At 41.0% G+C, this 19,808-nt stretch overlaps 1 protein-coding gene and 1 pseudogene across 1 annotated transcript; both read right to left on the bottom strand.

Annotated features, from left to right (window-relative positions):
• Positions 1 to 4,294: 4,294 nt before the first annotated feature.
• On the bottom strand, positions 4,295 to 5,822 carry LOC139999408 (uncharacterized; annotated as a pseudogene).
• On the bottom strand, positions 5,580 to 16,428 carry LOC139999395 (ubiquitin carboxyl-terminal hydrolase 42-like). Its single transcript, XM_072027485.1, has 14 exons — positions 15,082 to 16,428; positions 13,245 to 13,482; positions 12,296 to 12,496; positions 11,601 to 11,711; positions 11,339 to 11,441; positions 11,067 to 11,134; positions 10,840 to 10,910; positions 10,225 to 10,307; positions 9,196 to 9,307; positions 8,679 to 8,819; positions 8,384 to 8,484; positions 7,779 to 7,920; positions 6,817 to 7,098; positions 5,580 to 6,017 (listed from the first exon to the last, which is right to left on the bottom strand). The coding sequence occupies exons 2-14, from the start codon at positions 13,480 to 13,482 to the stop codon at positions 5,925 to 5,927; spliced, it is 1,746 nt and encodes a 581-aa protein (XP_071883586.1). The 5' UTR covers positions 15,082 to 16,428; the 3' UTR covers positions 5,580 to 5,924.
• Between the last annotated feature and the right edge of the window lie 3,380 nt (positions 16,429 to 19,808).

The raw sequence follows: 19,808 nt of genomic DNA on the forward strand, positions 1-19,808 counted from the left end.
ATAATATAATGCTTTTTTTTTTTTTATATAATGCTTTTTTTTTGCTTTTATTTTAATAGTAGCAACCTCTCCCTACTTGCATAAATCTGAGGATAGCATCGACGTAGAGAGCACAGCGCAGCTTCAGTACATAAAGATTTGATATCTGCACCACAGTATCCTAACAAACAAAAATCAAACGTTACATCAGTCAAGGCCCAGGTTTACAACATGCAACATTTAAAGAATTTGTAATGCCAAAACCAAACAGGTTAACAGGGAATTCAAAGTGCTACCGCTCTGCAGGGAAGTTTCATGTTGCGCACTGTCTGATATCTTGCGCTTATGCAGCTGAAACAGACTCCTCATCAAAAACTATACTCTTGAGGAAGATGCCCCAGAACCATTTAACGTTCTCAGACAACAAAAAGAACGACAACAAAGAGTAAATAGATGAAAGCATCTAACTCTGATTGCTATGAAGGCGTGCCAGCTGCCTCGTTGACTAGTTGTGCAGCAAGGCACAAGAGCTTGGGTACTGCCTGGTACAAGCTAAGGTTCTTTACAACTTGCTCACAAGCAAGAATCCATTTTGGTTTCAGTCTTACCAATGCATTTCTCAGCTAGTTCATCAAGCAACATGTCCGGTGGCTTAGGGGTCCAGTCACGAGTATGAATCTTGAAAATTTCTTTTCTAGCCTGGAAGCAAAATCATTGCGTTTTAGCTTGTCCCAAGTTTTCCTTAAAAATACCAAGAAACAAACAAACCAAAAAGCAAGCAAACAAATAAACAAACAAAAAAAAACCAGTCCTTCCTCAAAACCCCTCATCTATTAATACGCTTTTCTTACTTGCTCAACTTTCAAGTATTTTACAGTTATTTAATATACACTCTGCATTTTCAACCAGGAAATTGAATATTTCTTATTTGTTATACTGAACTTTTTCTAGGAACCTACAATGAAAGAAAAGGCATTTATAGCTTCAATAACAAGTTTCCAAACTACGGGACCTAATGACCCAGAGGAAAATACTGTAATGAAAAATTTATCCAGAAACATTTCTTTGTTGTCCAAAAAACTTCTCTAAAACTTAGCAAGCTTTCATTGTGACAGTCTCATTACTTCATCACATTTGCTTTTCAGGCTGTAAATTCACAGAAAGCACTTCTGGCACAATGCTTCAAATTGCTACAATTACTATAAAGAAGAAAATAATTATGACTCAAACTACTACCACCGATCCGGGGCACAATCAAATGCAAACACGTCCCCTATTCATTCAGAAGTGAAGGATTGAGACCAAAAACACAACTTCATGATGAAAACGCCCAAGTGGACTAAATAATTAAGCAAACAGGTACAACTTTGGGAATGAAAGGTTTGATTATAGAACTAACTACTTGGTGGTATCATCCTGACCATATATATCCAGTACCAGATTTGCCCTCCATGGAACATCGCAGTGTCTCCACATATCACTCTTTTGTTCAAGTTGTCAATTATTTTTTTTTCCTATAAAGTTGGACTTTGCCATGGTAGCACTAACATTCAATTTAAGTTCTCACCTCTTTATTTGGCAAGTTGAAGAGGAACTCTCTGCCAAAGCGTCCTGGTCTTCGTAAAGCAGGATCTATAGAATCCAGTCTGTTGGTAGCTCCGATTACCACGATCTCCCCTCTGTTATCTGTGCCATCCATAAGCGTCAGAAGAGTTGAAACAATGGAACTAATAGAAAAATATAGTTTTTATTTACTGGTTCAGTAAATTTTGTTACATTCCACATGACTTTCTTGATGCCGGAACAACCTTCTTCCTAGTAGTCATTCAAAAGTGGGAAAAAAATAGTCTACCAAGTCGGGTTTTTTTTTTTGGTTTGATAATAAATCTGCAGACTGGTAAGTCATCAAGCACTTCAAGACTGTTTGAAATAATCTCTACATTAATGGAAAAGGAGTACTGCACACTTCTGCTCAGGAAGAAAATCACGGAAAATGTTCCGTGATGTTCCCTCGTGCTTTGGTAATGCTCTTTCTCAGTGTTTTTAGTCTTGTCCTTTCTACCTTGGCATCTCTCTGCAATAGCTGAGGAGGAAAGCTTTTTAGAGCTACATTCAGTGTCACACTTGAGAGAGGAAGTTTGCCGCAATTTCTCACCAGGCTCAGAAGTCTCTTTGCCGTACAAAACATTTTCATTAGAAATGAGGTCACGTTCTTTTGATCTTCTTGGTTTCTCCTTGTCTCCACCGTCATCACATTGGTACTGTGCGAGGTATTCATCCTTCCCAGTAGATTTCGGAGGGTCCGCGACACTGCACAAAATAAAATCACATTTCTCACTTCTGCTGAAGGACGTGAAGATTAACAGTAAAACCTTCCAAAGGCAAACAAACAAACAAAAACCTCCAGACTACAGGAACACTCGCAAAGATATGCCATTTAGAAACCTCTCCTGCGATAAGGACACCTTCTCCAGCTCCCAGAGAAAGTGTTTTTCCCCTCTTGCTTCTGAAGCCATTGCACTAAAAAAGCACACGCATCTGTCTCCCTCCACATGCTGCTGCTCTGAATAAGAGCCAGAAGATTCAAAACCACCCTATTTGGTCTCCCCACATAGCCGAAAAAAACACCAGTTGAAACAGAGTTTTCTACCTCTCTCCCAAGAATTTACATTCACGTATCCTGTGACTGCAAAAATAGAAGGCGGGGCTCAGGAGGAACAGCCAGTGTTGGAAATGAAAAAAAGCAGCCTGTTTCTTCAGAGTCTTAAGCCTATTCTACTAGGAAAACAAAACAAAACAAAACAAGAGGAGAGGAGAACAACAGCGGGAAATTTACCTATTCTCCAGGTGTTCAATTGCAAAGCCTCCGCTGGAGGATCAACAGCTGTGAATTCAGCGTGCTTAGGAGAAATCAGATCTACGTCTGAACCACAACTATTTCAGCAGTATCACTAACTTATGTTACTCTGAAGAAGCAGTCAGCACCCTTTCTATGTTAGGAAATAGCTGAACAGAGTCTGTTATTCACGTGAAGTAGTCAGGCAGGTTTCTTTAGGAAGGCTGGGTTTCACTAGAACATTACTAGCCTGTAAGCCTCATGGCATCACCTTCCATCTTGACTGCTAAACCTCCTTGCTCCCTACTATCTTCTTTGCCAAGATACAGCTGTCCACGTTTACTTTTCCTACTTGGCTGGACTGAATTTAAGAAGGGATCTTGCAACTCTTCCTCTTGTTTGCCACTTAATCATCACACCAAATGAAAACTATTTGCCTTTCACCTCTTTATTTCAGGCATTCTTTCCTAGTGGTCATTTAAAAACGGAAAGAAAAAGTCCATCAGCTTTTTTTTTTAATATCCAGCAGACTGTTAAGTCACCAAGCACTTCAAGACTGTTGGAAATAATCTCTACATTAATAGAAAAGGAATTCCTCAAACACACTGCGGCCGCTTACCTTTAATACACTCGTTGGATGAGACGGAGCTGTATTTCTTGCTTTCGCCTGCACTGGAAGGCTTCCCTTCCTTGTAAGGTTGTTTACTGCTCTCACTTCTGCATTGCTCACATGAAGAGCCATCTGGAGGATGGGATTCTTCCTTCTTCTCCCGCGTTATCTTCTGGAAATGAGGATCTAAGTGTTCCAAGGAGCCTTTCACTTTCCTGCTGGTTCTCTTTTTTCTTCTTTTTCTTCTCCTTTTTCTTCTTGTTTTACGCTTGGGATTGGCATTGTCAAAGTGGAGCACACAGAAACACAAATCGTGAAGTCTGAAAGAAACATGCAAGTTTAAAAGAGAAAAAAAGATGTGGCACTTGTTGCCTATATGAAACTTTATTTATTTTACCACAGGTGATGATTTGCAGCATGTCAGCTATTTTGTGGTGCTTTGTGCACACGCAACTTACTTTAGATGTAGCAAACTTAAGCCCTCAGATTGGAGGGCCATAGGTCCTGGTTTGTACACAGATCATTAACAATGGCTAGCTCTGGAATACGTGCAAGCAGAAAAAAACTTTTAACCTAATCCAGAATGGTGTACGGATGTGTTTCCAACTATGTGGTCCAAAGCTAGTGCTCTGAAACAATTCAGCAATAGCTTTCCTATCTTCACTGATCAACCTAACAACATGATCCCCAGCCAGCTGATGCTATCTAAGTAACTTAGAAACTACCAGAAAAAAAAAAAAAAAAAAAAAAAAAGAAGAAGAAAAAAAGAGAAGAAAAAAAAAAGGAGAAAAAAAAAAAAAGAAGGAATACATGAGAAGCACCCAGAAAAGAATTAGGATAAAAAATGCGGAGTATGCTGGAATCCTTGCTTACTTGGAATCCTTCTCTCCATGTTTATCCTTAGACTTCTTTTTCTTCTAGAACTTGTGATATTTTTGCATTTTTTTCACCACCTAAAAGCTCCTTTTCTATCTTTCTGTCTTTCCTTTCTATTTCACTTTCACTACCTTCTGCACGGGTAGATTTTCTGTTTCCTTCTGTTTCATTTTTCTGGCGACAGTTCTCCAAATGAGCTGACACAGGTGGAAGCGCATGTCTTTCACGAGAATGTCTTCCAGAATGTTGCTGAGATACCGAGCAACGATGCAAGTCTGCTCGGGGTGTGCTAAAGCGACGTCCATCTTCATCTCTCAAGAGGGAACCGTGAGGCCATCCACTTCTGTAATGATAATGCTTATGTGACCTGCCGTAGTAAGTTGCAGTCCATTTGTCAAAGGCTGCATCACCGTGAGAGAACTTTCTCTCTCTACTGTCTCCTGTCGCATGAGGTGAATAGTAATCATTGTAATAGCTACATCTTTCCCACCTCCGTGCTTCATCTCGATAGTATCTTTCTCTGCTCCAACTTCTTTCCCCTTTGGATCGGTAATATCTATTGCTACCTTGTTCTGATCTTCCTCCGCTGCCAGATCTGTACTTTGAATATTTGACTGCTCTTCTGCCATTCTCAGGGCTGTTTCTTTCACCAGGGAAAGATCTGCACCTGCTTCCCTCCCAGTGCTCCTGCTTGTGACGCTGTTGATGAACAACTTCCACGCTCTGAGAACACCTCCTCTTGCTGGAAGGACCTGCTTTTTGACTCTCCTTCTCTTCACTAGGAGCATGTTCCCTCGTGCTTTGGTAATGCTCTTTCTCAGTGTTTTTAGTCTTGTCCTTTCTACCTTGGCATCTCTCTGCAATAGCTGAGGAGGAAAGCTTTTTAGAGCTACATTCAGTGTCACACTCGAGAGAGGAAGTTTGCCGCAATTTCTCACCAGGCTCAGAAGACTCTTTGCCGTACAAAACGTTTTCTTTTGAAATGAGGTCACGTTCTTTTGATCTTCTTGGTTTCTCCTTGTCTCCACCGTCATCACATTGGTACTGTGCGAGGTATTCATCCTTCCCAGTAGATTTCGGAGGGTCCGCGACACTGCACAAAATAAAATCACATTTCTCACTTCTGCTGAAGGACGTGAAGATTAACAGTAAAACCTTCCAAAGGCAAACAAACAAACAAAAACCTCCAGACTACAGGAACACTCGCAGAGATATGCCATTTAGAAACCTCTCCTGTGATTAGGACACCTTCTTCAGCTCCCTGAGAAAGTGCTTTCTCCCCTCTTGCTTCTGAAGCCATTGCACTAAAAAAGCAAATGCATCCGTCTCCTTCCACCTGCTGCTCTGAGAAAAAAGGCATAGGGGCGAGCGGGGAACAGCCAGTGTTTCTCCAGACAGTGGAGAAAAATGGAAAAACATTCTATGAAGGAACACAAGTTCTCCTTGAGGCACCAACCTGCATCAGAGTGATATGCTCAGTGCTGATCATTAGTTCTGTTCGTAACGCTGGACATACAGCATGGAATTGTACTAATTTAAATCCTTCCATTAAATACTATTAGTAGACAGATAAAACCGTAACGAACTTCCATAAGGTCTTGTCTTAATCAGACTGTGCTCATTTTACCTCGTTTCCTCTGACAAGCTGTTCAGCTGGCTGGCTGTGAGGGACTCCGTGATGATTTCTCGATTGACTGAAGGCATAGCTCCAGGCATCTGCAATCAAAACGCACAAGTCAGCAGACAAAAAAATACTATTTGTAGTAGTACTGAGGACTAGTCTTGTCAGAATTTCTCCATTAAATGGTAAGCAAGACCGTTTTGAGTTGTATGCATTATCTACACTTCAAAGATAACCCCAACTCACCTCCCAAAATCTACTTTATGAAACTTAGGAATTTTTATCTCAGCTGAGCTTAAGTTGACAAGTTGTAATGTAAGCTCAGGTCTGCAAATTCTAATGGGATAATACCACAAAGTCTTACAATCACATTTGTGCTGTGTTTTCTCAGTATTTCACCTGAATTAGGAACACAATAAACACTCCCGAATACATCATAGGTGAGAAATTCTCGATGGAGCAAATCTATGTTTCAAGCAATCCATTTGTTTTAGAAAAGAACATCTCAGAAGGTTTAACAGGTTCAACTCGGCAAGTGGAATCATCAAGTTTCAGTCCGTTTTCTTTCGATTCATTAACTAACCTAATAGCACCATTTAGTGAATCGGTTTTTGGCAGCTCATGCTGGGATCTTCCTTCGTCAGCATTCTGACAGGAAGAACCGGAATGCTGCAATGTACGGACTACCTTTCCAACCAAAATTCCATTAGAGGACATTGCATTGCAATTCCTTTTAAATAAGCCCTTTGACTCCTCCTCAGATTTTCCTGAAGATTCTGCACCGTAAGGGACTGTGTTATCAGAGCTGAGTTTAGGATTTTCATTCACTGTTGGCTCCACAAAAATCTCATCAGAAACTTTTTTGCTTGTTTGCATTTGCTTCATTTGCATTACCGAATTTGTAATTGTGGATGAAGGAACAGCCTGGTAGAGATCTTCGTCCTCCGCAGCACTGCTAAGACAGTCAGGCTGTGACACAGTCCGACGAGCAGGCAATTTATTGTGAATACTGGAGGTGATCTTCTGTTTTCTTGACGGATCAGTAATTGAAGGCCTGGTAATTGTCTGGTTTTGAACACAGGCCATCGGTGGTGCTGAAGATGGCCTTTTTAGGGTGACACCAGTGGTCTTTGCGTCCTCTTTTATGGATCCATTTCCATTTAAACGGCTTGAATTCTGTATTTAAAAAGAAGAAATGGCAAGATGGATTAACGCAAACACTGCATTTAACATTTTGAAACACAAAACTCTCCTACTGAGTATTTCTACAAATGGTCTTAACACCTACAAAGAAAAACACACTGCCCTTTAAAGATAAATGCAAGTCCAATAAGCGTATTCAATTCCTGCTTTTGGTTTACAGCCGATTGGAATCAAATTAACATCATCTTTGAAAACCAGCCAAACAACTTAACATTACCTGCTGCTATTCCCAAATATATTTATTTTCCCCTTTAAACATACCCTGAAAAGCCTGAAGTAATTGTTCTGGTGCTCAGGAATAAGACAATTAGTTTTCCCTGTCTTAGCTAAAGTGACGACGATAGGAAAAACAAGTCCTCTTTTAAATGATTCGAGGATTAGTACACTCTGCTTAAATTGTCAAAGAGCGTAGCTCTCTGTGCTTTAGAAAGCTGTCTTGGAGGTATTAAGTAATGGAGTCGCATGGCTGCACAATTTAGCAGTAACCACTGTTTGAATGACTCTGGCTGTAGCATGAAGGCTGTGAAGAAAGCTGCAGCATGGGAAGGAAAACAAAACTAAGATGCTGAAAACCAAACAAAAAACCCCACACCAAACCCCAAACCCACTAGCAGTTTGGTGCCGTTACCTGCCCTCCCACTTCCCTGAATTACCTTAATCATATGAGGAAGAAGTCGTGGTCCCATAAATCCAGCCTGCTTACTATTAGCCCCCTGCTGACCAGGAGGGAATGAACAGGGATAAGATGGTGCTGGCAAGTAAAACGCACGTTCTCCAAGTGTCAAATCATAGCGCCTTCAGAAAAGAGCAGTGATCGTAGTTTAGTTTTTCTTTCAGCCTACTCTTGGATTAAATCCCATCCTATAATTTTAGAGGAACAGTTCATACGATATGGAAGCCTTCTCTACAGAAGGCTTCGCCAAGACTACAAACTGAAAAGGAGAGAACAGTCTTCCTACTAAGACTATCACTTTCAGAACAATCATTCATTCTTACACGACAGATGACCTTCATTTTTCTCCTTCTCTAAATTAGCCAGCTACAGGTAACACATAGATAGCAATTTACACAAGTGCTGCAGTTTCAGGCCAAGCAACAAAAGATAATAAATGACACAGAGAATTTCAGGTTAGACAGAACTGAATTAGACAAATAATAATCTTTCCCTGGGATAGCAAGAAAAACACTTGCAAAACAGAAAAATATCAATAACAGGAAAGTAAATCTCTTCTGAACACATGTTAAGATTTGTTATTACCTGATATAAAAAAGTATGTAAGCTTGCTGACCAAGAACTCTCTTAATGTCAGTACGGACTACTTTAGCATCATTCATCTGATACCAAAGTCCATTACCAGCCTGCAAATAAAGACAACCATTTCTTTAGGTGAATTGCACGTGTTCCAAATGAAATCACGGATAGGAACAAAATACACACGTGTCAAATAAAAATATAATGAAATCTTTTTCCCTAGAAACAGTAGCTGCTAGTCACGCTTTCACTGGTTTGCCAGCACAACCTTTACCCTGTTAGAAATGCTGTTGACTTCTACCTTTACATAGCATATATAGTGTCCTGAGTGACAGCTGACACCGTGATGTACCAGCACCGCGTATAAGGCATAGAGCAGTGGTTCTCCCATTGACTGTGACATGTAGGCTCTCAGGTCCAAATACTCCGGATATTTCACCTCCTAAAGAGAGACCAAGAAGATAGAAAATTATCCCAGAGTACTTCGTGGACTAGCCAGAGAAAAACACTTCCAAAAAACACAGACTAGAATTTATTTCTAGAATATATTTCTAGAAGATATTTCTTGATTCACTACAAATAAGTCTTCCCATAAACAATGTTGAAGACTAGAAGTTGCAGAGAACTGTTTCCTGATGAATCAGCCTTCTCAGAGGAAAGCATATGCTTCTTGTCAAGCGGGAACTTTATTGATATTAAGAGAAAGAATAAGCCATAGTCGTTAGTCTACAATTACTGTCTGAAAATATAAACAACTTTCAGCTTTGGGGGATGTCCCATTACACAATGATATAGTTGCATTACAGTGGTAAATATACCTTGTTGATCTTTCCACCTGTGAAATCTGCAAATCTTTTCAGTGATATTGTGAGAACCTTGGAAGAACGGTGTATGGTAAATCTCTTGGATGCAGGAACCATCTTATTACACCTTAAAAACAAGCAGAGATAAGTGTTTGAAGGCATCTTCTTTTTTCGCCCCCAAAACAAACTCGTTTTAATGTCTCACGCATGCCTATGCTATTTGAATGACATTTACTTGCATAATAGGTTGGTCTTTTTTCTTTTCATAAACCCATGCACTGCGTGTCAGGTTTGTTAATACAGTGAAGAAGGTAAATTCTCCCAAAACCCCGGGCATAGCAGGAACAGGAATCTCTCACGAAAGGGTATTACCAGGTTGGATGGCAAGGTACCATTTCTTGGTCTACAAAAGTGGCTATTTGAACTCCAATCCTGGATACATTCTTTCAGCTTTCAAGGGAAATACAAATAATGAAAGTGGAACGAGAGAGCCTTGGTCCCCAGGACTAGAAATTGCAAATAATCTCCAACATAGGTCGTCTATCAACATCAAAAATACAACAGAAGCACATGGTCATTCTACAGGAGGGAGACATTTAACAGTAGGAAGTCTTCATGTACTGAGCTTGTCTGGAAAGACACTGAAACTGTCTGCCATCCTTTGAAACACAATAGTTCAGTTTGATACATTGCCCGCTCCAAGGTAGGACCTACAGTGTAAGCAGTGAAAATTAGCCACTAGCCCAGAGAACAACGGAAACTGGGCAGTTTACATCAAGAAAAGTACTGTCGAGAGCTAATAAATAGAAAGAACAAAAGTATCTCTTTTTGAATTCTGATGGCAAAATACGAGCCAGAGAATTGCAAACCCATAGGGAATGCCTCTGAACAAGACTTCCCCCCTCCAAAGAAACAAAAATCCAAGTGTTTTATAAACTTCCACAAAACTCGTAAGTAGATCCAAAGTTTAGAGGTAGTCCAACAGAGTCATGCAACATATAAAACTGACATCTAGGATTAAGACCTAATTCGTCAAAATCTTACTCGCTACATTTATAGCAATTCTCTCCACCCAGCTCTTCAGGTTTCACAAAGAGTTCCAGAGCTCTGGTAACAGATGAAACCGCCTAGAGGAGCGAGAAAGAAGAGCGTAAAGTCACCGTAAATTCAAAATTCCAGAGACGTACTAGTAGGTTGTAAGAGAATCTTACTAACATACTCCAGCGATCTACTATGAGCACTGTGAAGAAGGAGGCAGAAAGAGCATGCTCAGCATTGACCTCACCTGGAAGTCATTTGACTTCGGAACAAATACTTTTCCAGTAGCCTAGACAGCACCTATAGTGTGCTTTGTCATCAATACTGGGGACAAATTCATCAGTCTAACAATTAGATGTACATTGGGGTAGAACAACAGAGAAGTATGACAGCATTATAATTTTTGCAGAAAGAGAATTCTTTCCCCTTAAACCCAATGCAAATGTGGAGACTATTTACATGGGTTCCACAGAAGGACAAAGTCCAATCCACTTCCTTAGCACCACCAAGCTCTTACGTTTTAACATTATATGTGGTTTGGTTTTTTAAGGTAAACAAGTTTAATTTAGAAAGTTAGGCATGTACTTAAACATCATGAATTATATTTAGAAAACATCTTACCTTTATATCCAAAGTGATATCAAGAAATGCCTCATACGTATCCGAAACTGCTTTGCAATTCAAGCACTTCACTGGAAGCAAAATATAAATGCTTAACCTTATGTGAAGGAGACTAACTGTCCAAATTCAAGTTGTTGCCAGATACTACTTTAGACAAACTACAGACTGCTTTACTACCGACAAAAGACACAGATCAGTTCTAAGGACAGGAATATTTTTTAAAGTACCTCTCGATCTTAGAAATCCTCCAAATATTTGATGAATGATGGTGGTAGCTTGAGAAGATCTGTCCAATCTGGAAATAAATTATAATCAGACCTCAGAAGATTTAAGGCGCAGAGTTAACTCTTCAAAGAGTTTTATGAAAACTAAGGATGATGTAGACTTTCGTTGCTGATAGTAAATAAGGCACTAAAAGGTGCTAGAGATCATTTTTGATAGTAAATAAAGGACTAGAAGGTGCTAGAGAATGTATGAAAGTGAACTTGTTTATGCTTACTCGGTGCTTCCATTCAAGCACGCTTCCTGCATAGCATCAACAGTATAGCGCAAGAACTCGTGTGCGTCTTCTTGACTGCCAAAACGGAAATGTTGTCCTATTCCTAAAGAAGAAGATGATAGTATTCACCTCATTTAAAAATGAAATCATTCTTCTATTTCTAAAATCTCTCTTCTTTCTAGTGTTAAAACCACTTATACACATCAAATAAGTATTTGAAGATTACAAGCTATCGAAAAGAAACACATCTGAAGCCACTTACGACTGAGATTACTGATAACATGCGTAGGCTCGATGGCATCAACAGTGCAACGCAGGGCCTGGTTAATGTGAGTCTCCATTGTGCACATCATGCAAAAATCTTGTTCACGACCTGAAGAGTGAAAGAAGAAAGCATCCCAGTCCAGCAAAATATCCATAACTACAAACAAACATCTAAGTAAAATTTAAACTATAGATACGATATCCACTCTCCTTGCTACATTCTATTCTCCCAAGATGCCAATGTCCCAACAGTCTTGTAACATTTCATTTCACACAACTTTACAGAATAAAAATATCCACTAAGCCTGTATTCAAATGCATTTTGTGATGAGAAATCTAAAAGACTACTGCAAAGTCACATTTGTAAAGGCTGACAGGAATGTGAACTCCACAGGCTGAAAAATGTATTACTCTCTAAAATTACTACTAAATGCATTACTGTCCAATGCACTTCATTATTCCCACGAAGCAATAAATGATCCTTTAATAAATACATAAATAAATAAATTCATTCATTAAACAAACAGTGCATTAATTGCACTCCGTATGCTATTCGGAGCCCACTGCTAATACAGTGCTCAAAGCCAGCTTCTACAGGTAAAATCAGGCAAATAAGCTTGTCTCAGAATCACTGCTGTTCTTTCACCTTCAGAGCTGTCCAACAGATTTGAAATACTCTTAGAAAGTACTCACATGACTGGCCGTGCTCGAGAGAAAGCATGTAATTGGCAAGTGGGGGTGTGTAGGTCAAACACTGTAGAGTAGCATTAAGAAAACATGTGTTGCCAAGATTGTACAGGCCAACTCCAACACTTTGTGTTTCTCGCCAATCCATACAAATCTTCTCAGGTGGAAAAAGAATGCTCTGTGGTGGAGCAATTCCATCATTAACGACTGCAAGAAAGTTAAATTTAAAAAGAGATTTTGTTTGTTTGTTTCTAAGGAAGGTATTTAAAAAAATACTATTCTGCAGGAGCACCTAGAGGAGCTAGCTACAATCCAAGCCAGAAGAAAATTATTGCAGACAGCTTTAATACCGCCAAATTCAAATTGGCTGGTCAACACAATGTTTTGGGGAAAAAAAAAAAAAAACAAAAAACAGCTTTCGTCAACCATTTTAATTTTTCTAAGGCAAGGCTAACTGCCATTCTGTTTGTAGTACCTAATGCCAAGTTCCTCTCCATCTATAATCTTTAACCTGATTAACTCAACTACTGTTTTTTTCCTTATTATAACTTAAACCACAAGCTTAGACTTGAAATTATACGGAAAAAAGGTAAAAACTAGTAACTAGGAATGACGGTACCCCTACAGATACCAGATCTTTTCCTGAGCAATGTTATCATTCAAAAAACGTGTGAAAAATGGAAGCTGTGAATAGCAACAATCAAACACTTTTCTTTGCAAAACGGAAAAGACATGGATGAATCTGTGCATTACAAAAAGCTCCCCATATTTCTCTGTTGACTGTAAATATATCAAAATTAATTTCTGTAACATCAGTCACTTCAGTTGCCTTAGGGGATTCGCTTTTGAAGTCTTTGTTCACACTAGTCCCCTTCTCTATCAGTGCAACAAGTAAGAACTGCATTTTCTACTTTTGCTTTGAAGAAAATGGAGTCAGGATAAAGCTCACACTTACTTAGATCTCTTGGGGCAAAAGCCTTAGATTTTTCAGATGATCTACAGTAAATAGCACCTCCACGTCCTTGGGCCACAGAGACTTGGCTTGAATCTTCTGCAGGCGGTATCTGGCCCCAGTTTGCGGTGCGTGACATCAGTATTTTAGTACTTGGTTTCTTGGATTTGCCAGACCGCCTTGAAGAGGGCTTTTTAGACTTTGAAGATTTGGGCTTCTTAACTACGGTCATTGTTGACATCTGCGACAGAGACAGAAGTTCTGGTTGACGTAAGAATATCAAGAAGCATTCCAAGAAGAAAAGAATAGCAGAAGTCCTGTCACTTAATCTCAAAGAAACAGCCTTAAGAACTAAATCGCTGGTATGAATGATTTAAAAAGAATCCCCAAACTAAACACACAAAGTGAAAATTTCCATCTAAACTCTATTGGTATTACTTTTAGCTTCTGCAGAACTAGTGGCTGATGCCATTTCTTTCACTTCCGTAGGATTTTAATCCATTACAACTCTGGAGTCTTTTTAATATAAAAATGTAGAAGACATTCTCTGAGGGGAATCAGTTATTTATTGATTTCCAGAGTTGCACAATTATCTGTTAATTATTACCTATGATCTAATAGGTAATTGTTGCAATTATCTATTGCTGGCGTTAGTAATGGAACACTATTACTTCACTGCCTGCGTTTTTCTGTTTCGTGTGCACAAAGGTACCCAGAACTCACTGCTCCTTTTCTTCTGTCTTTCCAGGGATCGCCCTCTACCTCACTGTCTACTGCACCAATCATGAGGGGTTTGTTGTTATTCTATAATGAGCCTAGCTTTTAAATACACCTTTTCTGGGCGTCACTTTGTGATAGCAAGTTAATTTGTGAGGGCTCCTCAGTCTACATCATGTGGTCGCTTTTTCCAGGTGAAAAAGCGGAGCCGTAAGTGGCAGTACACTAAAGCCCTGGCATGTTGAGATCCAAGAAGAGAGATGTTTGGCCCTCCTTCTCACTCCTGGGAACCATATACCTCAAAACCCACAGAGGATGGGCTATATCTCAGAGAAATCTTGGGAAAGGAGAGCATGAAGAGCACGTTTGCAAATTTATTTCTCCCTGGGCTTCTTCTGCTTCTCCACGAAATACGAGTTTGAATATAACTTTGGCAGCAGTACTTCTGGTGTTTTACTCCTACCACATTTAAAACTCCTACAAAAAACTGAAACGTTAGACTAAAAAGCAGCTCTTTCCGTTCTGCTTTGTAAAGTTGCACGTTTTCCTCATGCAAAACAACAGGGCAATGCAAGCTAGAAACGGAAATGCTGAATGTAAAACAAAACAAAACAAACCTCAGCCCTCCAGGACAAAAGCCAATAACTGCTACAAAGTCCTTTTTAAAATGCTGATTAGGTTTCAAGGTGATACCGCTTTAAATAAGCATAATTGTGTGTCCGTAGGCAGAAGCATCCATGACAGGATGAACTTCTATACTTCATGTTTTGTTACTGTCTTACTGTAGCACACAGGGACTTGTTACCTATAGGGAAACCACTAACCTAATGGAGCGTTTAAAACATAAGCTAGTTTGTTATACCAAAATGACTGAGAGAACAAAGCATAAAGTGCTTTCAGATTTCTAGCACGCCTTGATTGCTATCCATTAAACTTCAGACACGTTAAACAAAACACAGTAAATAAGAAAACTCCTAGTCCCACAGCTGGCAAATTATGTGCAGAGGTTGTAACTAGAACTTTTTTCCCTTGACATTTTACATTTAAGATTGATTTTAAATCCATTCTATACACACTTTCCGTTCCTGAAAAAACAATACGCAAACCTGAAAAATGCATTTACACGAGAAATGAAGTCGTCCTTGTCCGACTGGAAGACTAAGGTGACAGCTCCTGGGCTCAGGGATTTTCAGATAAGCTCCGATCTTCACCAGTGACAGCTCCTTTTTTCGGATTGAAAGAGAAAATGTTTCAGCAACACACTGAAAACACACTTAAGGGACAAGAAACAAAATTAAGACTGTAGTGAGAAGGAGAAAAGAAAAACAACACTGGGGAAGAAAGGAAAAGGTAAAGGAAAAAGGAAAAAGGAAAAAAGCCTTGATCTTTATACTGACCAACGAGATAAGCCTTACACATTTTTAAGTTTATTTTTGACAACTGATTGAGGCGTTACCAGGTATTAAGTACGATTCAAGAGCAAATATTAACACTAGAAAGAAGAAATCCGATCCACCACCACTGTTTCAAAATACATCCATTTCTAATGTGGAGATAACGTCTCTCTGACAAGGTAGTAGAAAAACTGTAAATACCGACAGAGCTTCCTCTCCCGATGTTCCATATACATACCGATGCTGTTCCTACACCTACGCTCTGAGCATAAATTTATGTTGACATGAGTATCGGGTGTTACTCCTCTCTTTGTTTGCCTTGAGAGACACACCTCTTGTCCACTGAAAAGTAAACTCAAGATTTCAGATCAGTTAAGACAGTTGCTATCCCCCCATTCAGAGTTCTGCAGCAGCACTGTTCAGATGTGTTTAGCAGTCTCTTTAGAAAATGTTATCACTTAGGACCTGCTTCTCAGTAGGTACACGTTTGGCCTCCGCTTAGCAGAGAGTCAATCCCAGCTTAAGCTTTCGTACAAGAGCCCCTTCACAAAACGGACTTGGGCCCTGACATAACTGAGCTTAACCTTTAACCTTGAAGCTTCCTTAAAGAAGGAAGCAGCACCCAGGCCAGGAAATAGAAATTAATCGTCACTTTACCCTGAAACGCAGTGAGCTATTCTGTGCTGGCAGGATTGCTGCCGGGCTGGCCGACGAGGCGGCGGGCAGCTCCCCGGGGCCACAGGGCCTGTCACAGGGAGCCGCCGGAGGTCTCCAAGGTCCGGGAACAGCGGCAACAGCGGCAACAGCGAGGACAGAGGGGACAGCAGCAACAGCAGCAGCCACCTCAGCCAGGGCCGTCTCCACAACCGCCAAAACGGTCTCGGAATGCTGCCGAACTCGGAGCTCCAGCGTGACGCCTTTTGAACCTGGCCGCTGGAAGGACCTGCTTTTTGACTCTCCTTCTCTTCACTAGGAGCATGTTCCCTCGTGCTTTGGTAATGCTCTTTCTCAGTGTTTTTAGTCTTGTCCTTTCTACCTTGGCATCTCTCTGCAATAGCTGAGGAGGAAAGCTTTTTAGAGCTACATTCAGTGTCACACTTGAGAGAGGAAGTTTGCCGCAATTTCTCACCAGGCTCAGAAGACTCTTTGCCGTACAAAACGTTTTCTTTTGAAATAAGGTCACGTTCTTTTGATCTTCTTGGTTTCTCCTTGTCTCCACCGTCATCACATTGGTACTGTGCGAGGTATTCATCCTTCCCAGTAGATTTCGGAGGGTCCGCGACACTGCACAAAATAAAATCACATTTCTCACTTCTGCTGAAGGACGTGAAGATTAACAGTAAAACCTTCCAAAGGCAAACAAACAAACAAAAACCTCCAGACTACAGGAACACTCGCAGAGATATGCCATTTAGAAACCTCTCCTGCGATTAGGACACCTTCTCCAGCTCCCAGAGAAAGTGTTTTTTCCCCTCTTGCTTCTGAAGCCATTGCACTAAAAAAGCACACGCATCTGTCTCCCTCCACATGCTGCTGCTCTGAATAAGAGCCAGAAGATTCAAAACCACCCTATTTGGTCTCCCCACATAGCCGAAAAAGACACCAGTTGAAACAGAGTTTTCTACCTCTCTCCCAGGAATTTACATTCACATATCTTGTGACTGCAAAAATAGAAGGCGGGGCTCAAAAGGAACAGCCAGTGTTGGAAATGAAAAAAAGCAGCCCGTTTCTTCAGAGTCTTAAGCCTATGCTACTAGGAAAACAAAACAAAACAAAACAAAACAAAACAAGAGGAGAGGAGAACAACAGCGGGAAATTTACCTATTCTCCAGGTGTTCAATTGCAAAGCCTCCTCTGGAGGATCAACAGCTGTGAATTCAGCGTGCTTAGGAGAAATCAGATCTACGTCTGAACCACAACTATTTCAGTAGCATCACTAACTTATGTTACTCTGAAGAAGCAGTCAGCACCGTTTCTATGTTAGGAAATAGCTGAACAGTCTGTTATTCACAGGAATTATTCAGGCAGGCTTCTTTAGGAAGGCTGGGTTTCACTAGAACATTGCTCCGCAAGTCCCTTCTATTCCTTTTCCCCTTAGAATCTGGGGATGTTTCAGCTAAAAAGGAGGGCAGAAACACTCTCCGTAGGTCTCCACCATGTAGTAAAACAGTGCTGTGTACCTGGTTAACTTCTGCAACCAGCAAAGCATTGCTATTTGCAGCAGTGCCCTGACCCCAGCCTCTTGCTGAGCTCCGTCCTGTGCTGCTCGGATGCTCCCGCTGCTCAGACACGGGGGCTTAGAGAGCCACCGGGCCAGCACAAGCCCCCGAGCTCACTGTCAAACTTCACTTTTGGCATCTTTCACTTCACCATCGCCGCCGGACGAGGAGCCCAGCAATGCCTGACGCCGCTCCGGGCTCACCTAAACGCGGGGCAGGAAATTCAGATTCAAAGCTGCGAAGGTTTTTCTTAGTGAAAGCATGGAATGAGTGGCCATCGGTGACTAACCTTACAGGAAGGCATTCACTTTGTGAATGCTGCAGTGAGTGAAGACTGAAGGCGTTTTCTGAGTGACCTAAGGAGAGCCCTCCCCGAAAAGCAGGACGTTTTATTGTCTATGTAACATCTCCTTTGAAGGCTCGAGCATGAGATACACCAGGTTTAAAATCTCAAGACACGGATCTGCCACCACAGAAGCAATACATTTCATCTACTAAGCCTAAATACCGTATTTTGCCTCCTCTGTAGGTTTAAAAAAACACGGCCATGCTCGAAGGAATGCATTCTCAGATATTCTACGTATTTACAGTGCTTTAATTAATACCACAGACATGTTGTGCTGTTGAGGGGAATTTGCAATTACATTTTCATTTCCAACCAAACGCAGCCTGACACAAATTGGGAGCAAAAGGAACTAATCATCTGGAAGCCGGGATATGCATCATTCGCCATTTTCTAAGAAAATGACAAAAATATAAAACCCCAGCAGTCTGAGAACGTGAGCGCTGAGGTAAAGGCCTGATCAAACAAACGCGCACAACTATGATTTGTCCTTTTAACTCAGCAAAAGTCTGCAAACTGCCATGGTAGCAAATGAGGAGAAGGAGCTGGTATTTACAGAAGTTGCAGCTGAAGATTCAGATAAACCATTCGGGTCGATGCTCCCTTCCTGCAGGTTTAAGCTGCGGTCACATCGCCTATTTCAAACCCTTTTGATTTCTACCAGTCACCCCAGATCCCACCTATTTTGCACGTTTTCCAATCAATGAATTCGCTACATGATTTCTGGGGCAGAAGAGCAGGCCTGGTGAAGAGGAGCATGCCTGGTGCCATCATTCAATCAAATCAAAAGCGTCCAGGAGAAGCCCGGGGTGTGGTACTCACAGGGAATGTTTGCGAGCGGCCAAGTTCAGCAGAAGAGAATAGGCAGGACTGGAAGCCCAGGGGAACGAGATGCATCTGTTGTTGCAGGCAGCCCCAGCAAAATGTTACAGCTTCACTAGCCTGGGGCATGATCCCCCCCTTCCCTTTTCACAGCCAAGTACAATATTAGCTTGCCTTTTCTTTTTTTTTTTTATTATTATTATTATTTTTATTTCTTTTTGCCATCGTCAGGCTGAGGCCGGCTGAGAATATTTTGTGTCTAGACTAATAAATGTTTGTGCAGATTTTACAAGAGCGGCTTATGGGAACAGAATCCACTTTTTGTTTTCTGCTGGAGGAAAAAAAATAAAATAAAAATAAAGGAGGAGCATTAAAAGCAACCAAGCACCCCCGTGCATTTGTTTGAAATTGCATATTACGGTGCTGCCATTTTATGTGCAATCAATACATAATTTGGAAGAAAAAAATGCTTTTAAAATTCAGAGCTATCCCTGAGCAGCTAAGGTTCTCTTGGAAACTGAAGGAGGAGTCTGAAATTATTGTTCTTTTGTTTGCCTCCCCCAGTGGGAAAGGCAGCACACAAGTAGAAACCACTGTGCTTTGAGGCAGCATGAATCATTAAGAATAAAGATTCCTCCCCCCCCTCCCCCTCCAATTAAACATGAGATATTAAAACTGAATCTAGGACAAAGGTAAACTAAACAGACTCCTTCCTTCCCAGGCAGTCAGTGGGTTAAATCAAATATCAAAGGGGCAACATCAACCTTATAACTTCCTCTGCCGAAATTAAAAAAAAAAATAAAGGTAACTTCTATTTTGCCTGCCCCGACCCCAATCGCATCGCCCGAATGGGTGCAAACTGCTGGGATATGTGAGGGCCCAAGCCTACATTTTCCCTTTTTCGTATTTGTTGGAGGAGGGCGGGGTATCTCCAGATGAAATGGCTGACCGAGCTTTTTATTTCCTCGCTTTGGGTGGAAATGACTGAATCTTTCCAGGCAGCGGAGCAGTGCTCGACCGGCTCCCTCGGCCTCCCCGCGTGGGAAGAGCTCTGCCGGGAGCAGCCCGCGTA

Source organism: Anas platyrhynchos, chromosome 24, assembly GCF_047663525.1.
Source record: "Anas platyrhynchos isolate ZD024472 breed Pekin duck chromosome 24, IASCAAS_PekinDuck_T2T, whole genome shotgun sequence".
Classification (NCBI taxonomy): Eukaryota; Metazoa; Chordata; class Aves; order Anseriformes; family Anatidae; genus Anas; species Anas platyrhynchos.

Coding starts and splice junctions, on each gene's coding strand:
- LOC139999395 (XM_072027485.1), bottom strand. CDS start 13,482: ATGTCAACAATGACCGTAGTTAAGAAGCCCAAATCTTCAAAGTCTAAA. Junction 12,497..13,244: donor TTTTGCCCCAAGAGATCTAA/GTAAGTGTGAGC, acceptor ACTTTCTTGCAG/TCGTTAATGATGGAATTGCT. Junction 11,135..11,338: donor TGCTTGAATGGAAGCACCGA/GTAAGCATAAAC, acceptor ATTTATTTCCAG/ATTGGACAGATCTTCTCAAG.